We start from the raw sequence: 6,077 nt of genomic DNA on the forward strand, positions 1-6,077 counted from the left end.
TGGAACTGGATGAGCTTTAAGGTCCCTTCCAATCCAAACCATTCTATGATTCTATGATTTGCAACCTGGAGCATCACCAGGCACTGCACAGCGTCAGGCTTTTTTTCTGTCCTTTCACTTACATTTGAGCTTTGATACCTGTTATAAAGCTAACTTAGGACACAACAGCCACTTGGCCAAGGTGGTTCCCTCGTGCTTCTGTTTATCTTAAGTCCTTTCCCCTGCTCAAAAAGGCAGAAGATGAAAAATACAAACCCATTCAGTACTGTACCGATTTCTCCAGCCCCCAGCAGCACACCTAGGTGTACTGTCCACAGCCCACTCACCACAGTACACACACAAAGGCAGCAGCTGTTAACTACTTGCTGTGTACAAAGGTACAGAAGATAGTTTCTAAGGCAATGCAACTCATCCAACTTCTTCAAAATAGAGAAACAGGAATCTTTGAGGAAAAAGTGAAAGAAAAGCAAAGTAACACATCTGCTGCTAGTCAATGTTCCGATTTATTATTATAGCTCAAGATATGCTACATTGTTTTCAAGTAGTACATTTCACCATGAAGTTTGTCCTGGAGACAGAATCAAGCAAATAAGCAACGCTTTAAATGTCACAGGACTGCCATTAAGCTCCCGTGAGTACACTATTGGGGTTTAGGTTTTTACCATCCCCCAAGCAGAATGCAAGTTCTTCATGCTTGTTAATGCTCCTGCGTGGCTGCACTGCACCTTTGACTACAGGCAGGATTAAAAGGGCACATATTTACATTCATTTCGAGTTCTGGTGCATTTACACACAAAAACGGGGGGGATTTTTTTTTTTTTTTTAACTTGTTACATTCATCTCTTCCTCTGCAAAATTCATTAAACCATGTATCAAAATTCTGTTTTCTGTCTTGTCCCCATTGTTTCGAACTCTTGTTACATAACATAATTTTTCACGTGAAGAGAAAATGTGAGACACTTTCTGGGCCAAAACTAGTTAAGAGGAAAAACACAGTGGAGTAGAACTGTATTTTGTGTACTTATCAGAGTGACTAGCGGTCACAGAGGTTCATGAAACAAGCTCTAAAAGAGGGGGGGAAAAAAAGGCCTTAGTTTTCACCTTTCTTTTTAAAACAAGACAAGGCAGTCAGTAAATATTTCAACATTTAATTTCTTTTTAAGCATCAGAAAATAAGAACTTTGATTTTATTTTTTTTTTACTAATCACAGCTGCTTTCTTAGTGCCTTTAGTGTATGGTAACTAAGAGTTTTCTCCACATTATTTGAGTGTTTATGTATGCACTTTCTCAAAATATTCTTTAGAAGCTTCTGGGCTTGGTTTGATCTGTCAAGAAAAGAAAGTCTATAGTTATTATATGCTATAACCAAGAAAAAAATTACAGATTTGACATTTTATCCAAGAGCACCTATGCATACTATAAACAACAGGTTATTTCTGTTTCTGCACTCAGTTGAAAGCCTAAATGATGTACAAGCTCCTACTTGCAAATTTTAATTATATAACACGTATCAAGCTAAATATCAAGCAGGGAATTAAATAAGTAAAAAATATGAAGACAACTGGTGGAGAGTGCATGTCAAATTTAGAGTTTTAAATACAATTTGTGTCTTCTAAAAGAAAAATCAGTGGCTTTCTCCACAGAAATCACACATTTAGTATCATGCAAATAGACTAAATTGGCCCAATGGATAAAAGCCTCGGAATTATACAACAGGCACAGATTCAGTCAAGCACCTCACGTTAAAGTGGTTCTCAACCCTTCAGACACACAAAAAATATGCCAGTGTCTATATTTAGAAAAGTGATACTCAGCAGACACGTACTGTAGGGGAGTCTGGAGTCCAGTTTGCCGGGCAAACCTCTCCGTGTGTTTCCACGTACTGGAATGCTTTCACCAAGCGGAGAGTCTCTTCCACGCTACGACCGACCGGGAGATCGTTGATACTTAAATGCTTGATGATCCCATTTGGATCAATGATGAAGAGACCTCTGTAATTGAACAAGAATTTAGGGAATCCAAATCACATTCCAAGACCAAAACACAAGAAACCAGATGAACTATTTCAGCAAGGTGGTTATTCCTGTCAGAGTCAGGATTAGCAATACAGCGTTTCATATTGTGAAATTACAAAGTATGCAAAAAGACTACAAAATTGAGAGAGATGTATAATATGTAGAAATTCTAATTCCACCTGTAATTAGAATCATAGAATGGTTTGGGTTGGAAGAGACCTTAAAGATCATCCAGTTCCAACCCCCCTGCCATCAGCAGGGACACCTTCCACTAGACCAGGTTGCTCAAAGCCTCATCCAGCCTGGCCTTGAACACTTCCAGGGAGGGGGCATCCACTTCATCCTTCCCATGTCTTTTTGATATGAAAATCTGAAGGTATTGAGTGAACTGTTGCTTATGCATTAAGCTAGTAGATTAAATCCTGTTGCACATAAACATTTGTGAAAACTAAAGTCCCAGTCTTACCATGCTAATTAACTTAATTAGTCAACAAGCATATCAGAAGTTCCCGATTCAGAGAACAGGAACTGAAGGTCTGCAGAAGACTCCTACCCAATCTAATGGATCTCAGGGACCACTATTGCTTTTAGTAAGTATTCCCATGGTGTGCCCTTTTCCTAGGGTGGGATCCAACACAAGTTCTGCAGTAACATCTCACAGTCTTCATGTGATCCTTGTGCCGTTTCCCCTGCAGAGACAGTATGGGTCATACTGGTTTAGACTGGGTTGTGTCATAACATAAGGGCAGTTAATGACAAAACAAGGGGAAATGGGTTTAAACTGAAAGAGGGGAGGTTTAGATTAGATATTAGGAAGAAGTTCTTCACTGTGAGGGTGGTCAGACACTGGAACAGGTTGCCCAAGGAAGTTGTGGATGCCCCCTCCCTGGAAGTGTTGAAGGCCAGGCTGGATGAGGCTTTGAGCAACCTGGTCTAGTGGAAGGTGTCCCTGCTGATGGCAGGGGGATTGGAACTGGATGATCTTTAAGGTCCCTTCCAATCCAAACCATTCTATGATTCTATGATAACAGAGTTATCATCAATCGTGCATTACCTCAGCGCTATGCCAGGGCCTTCTAGCAGCACACCATAATCACGGGAGATTTGTTTTGTGAGGTCCGACAGAACTGGAATATTCATTTTGCCCAAACCGCCACTCTAGTGAAAAGAGAAAGATTCCATTTTGTTACAAAACACTTGTTAGGATTATCCTTCTTGAGTCGCTGGGTTTGGTGCTCTGGAAGGTATATTAACAACAAAACACATTCATGCCATTTGCTCCAGGAAAAGAACCACCGGGGGTGTGGGGGGGTTGTTGTTTGGTTGGTTTGTTTTGCTTGGGTTTGGGGTTTTTTTGGAGGTTTTTTGATTTTTTTGGAGTGGGGTCATATTTTTGAGTTTTTTAATGTAGTCAGGAACATTTGGTTTCTTTGGAACATGGAAAGTTTTGCACTGAGCATTTCAGAATTGCTTATTTTGGTGGCAAAAGGCTACCTGTGACAACAGTCATAAATTTTCAGAAATATTTCCCTTGTGCTCTATGCAGGAGCTTCGAATACAAAAAATTTCTACTGCATATTTAAGTGTTCAAAATTAAACAAGATGAACATGGTGGGGAGGGAGGGAAGGGAAAACAAACCTGCATACCATGAACAGACAAAACACAAGGCTTCTAACAGCCACACTAGGTATGCCAGAGTTCTGCTGCATTCTCTATTTAGTGCATATATTTTCTTTTTTCCTCCCCCAAATCAATTTAAATACTATTTGGGGAGTCAACCAAGATTTCTTTCAGTTTTATGACATAATGGAACTGCAAGAGAGATAAGCTCTCTATCCTTGAAACAATCCCAGAGTTTGTTAGCTTTTCTATTCCTGGCATCATCAGTGAATCATTGTGTAATCTCAGTCCCTCAGACCCTGATCCTGCAAATGCCTGTCTGCAACCGAGTCCTCACACACAGAGATCTGAACGCAGACACTGGAGAAACCAAGGCCTTAGCTTCTCTGGGTGTCAGTTTCCCACTGGAAATGCCCGAGGAATTCTTTCTACCCTTTGCAGGGCGCTTTGCTACGTGTGCACCGAGCGGTGCCTGACCGGCATACACTGAACAGCTTTAGCATAAAGTGGTGAAGTCAGTCCACAACCACATTTTAGAGCTTTGAACAAAACATGCAGAAAATTAAATACTCTCCATAGGTTCAGCCAAGCCATGTGAAATCCAGCAAACTCCCCTCCCTCCCCTCTATGTTACAGCAGCAGAGCTGTGCACCTGGAGGCACCTCAGTCTGCGACTGCAGACTGCTGTCCACACAGGTAACGACTGGCACAGGAGCTGCTGCACCTTCCCAGGGCACTTCTGATTCTCGATAACTAACCAAACCAGTGATCAAAAGCAGACATTTTTATATACATCTGAAAAAGGCTCCTCTCCAGTAAAAGACCGTCTTTATCACTTTCTTCCCCTGAAGAAAGCTGAGGACCTGCATTTGTATTGCAGAAGCAGAACCATTTCAGCAAGCGAGAGTTAATCATACAAGTGCTCCAATAAACTCGTCAGCTGCTGGTCATTTTCTGTGAGGGTGCACAAAAAACATCAGCTGTAAGAAGAGGCTTAGGCAGTGACATGTATACTGAGCACTTCTTTTGAGATAAATATATAAAGATATGATGCAACCTACAAGATTATTAAAAGAGCAAAACAAAAAATTTTAAATCCCAAACTATTAAGAAAAAGAGCAAGAAAACAAAGATTGAGGTCAGAATTATGCCATCAAATGTAGAAGTTAATCACTTCACATAGCACTTTAGGCAGTCTGTTGACATTGGTGTTTGCAAAATTGTTTATTCAACCCTTCTTCTTAGGAGCGCTTGTGAAAAAGAAAACAAACCAACAGTGAAAGCTCTAAACAGCTGCTCAATTCATACCTTCCGTGGCGTATTTATCCAGGCCAGATGACAAAAATGAGAATCCACAGAAACTGCCACCACTTCACAGTTCACATCACGAAATTCATTTGCTTTGTTGCTGAAAGCCACAATTTCTGTGGGGCAGACAAAGGTGCTGGGTGGGAAGAGAGAACAGGCTGTAATGATTCTGCAATCTTTTCAGAGATTTTTTTTTTAGAAAAGACTCTCATGTCTGTTTCTAGGCATTAATGCAGCAGCGTGTTTTCTTTAGCTTGATAATTTTAACCATGTGTCTTGCTCAAGAGTAGTTTCACTGAGTCTCAAAGCAACAACCATTACCACCTAGCTAGCACCCCAGTTTCAACTCTCAGTTCTAGACAGATTTTTTGTGGAAATGGAGAAACTATCTCTGCTAGACACCCTCTAGACAGAGTTTTTGGAATCTGTAACAGAAAGGACTGCAGGGTACATTCTCCTCCACGTGCCCTGTTGTTCCAAACTTCAACAGAGCTGCCCAGGATGCTCCTGATGATCCAAGTCTTCTGGACAGGCTCAGCCCCATCTGTTCACCTTTTGCTTTGGAGCTGTCTGGCTGCAGTTCTGCTGGCCCTGCTGCAGGGAAACAGTCCCCAGTGTGACCCCGAACTGCAAGGCAATGCCCTCACCCCTAGGATCTGACTGTAAGAGGAACCACACGCTTGCAAGACCACGTGTACCTCCTGAAGTAGTCCTGGCAGCTAGAAGATGTTCTCCAGCCACCACATCTATTGCTTTAGCACACAACGGCCATTTGCTCTCAAGTCTTATCAGTCATGCTCTAGAAACAGACACATCTGCCTTACAAGATGAGCCCGGATAAGGTGAAAACAGCCATTTCAGACAGGAATGACCCGCAGCACTTCCGATGACCTTCAGCAAGGCAGGAGGCACATCTGGAAGGTGCGAAACCCGCACTCACAAGTCCAGGGGGTAGAAGAAGAGGACCAGGTATTTCCCTTTGAAATCATCGAGGCTCAGCTCCTTGAACTCTCCGTTGACAACAGCCGTTCCTTTGAAAAACGGGGCGTGTTGTGTCACCGCTGGAGCAAACCGCGAGGAGCCTGCGGGGGAGAAAACGGAGCTGCGGGCCAGGCTGCCGCCAGCCGCCCTA

At 42.3% G+C, this 6,077-nt stretch overlaps 1 protein-coding gene across 1 annotated transcript; it reads right to left on the reverse strand.

Annotated features, from left to right (window-relative positions):
- Positions 1-1,190: 1,190 nt before the first annotated feature.
- PRDX3 (peroxiredoxin 3) lies at positions 1,191-6,070 on the reverse strand (the record flags this gene model as incomplete). The annotated part of the gene is made up of 5 exons (XM_010171499.2): positions 1,191-1,326; positions 1,827-1,992; positions 3,071-3,174; positions 4,946-5,081; positions 5,886-6,070. Coding segments are annotated over 5 exons (645 nt in total), but the record flags the coding sequence as incomplete, so codon positions are not given.
- Positions 6,071-6,077: the final 7 nt, after the last annotated feature.

Source organism: Antrostomus carolinensis, unplaced genomic scaffold, assembly GCF_000700745.2.
Source record: "Antrostomus carolinensis isolate BGI_N321 unplaced genomic scaffold, ASM70074v2 scaffold48597, whole genome shotgun sequence".
Lineage (NCBI taxonomy): Eukaryota > Metazoa > Chordata > Aves > Caprimulgiformes > Caprimulgidae > Antrostomus > Antrostomus carolinensis.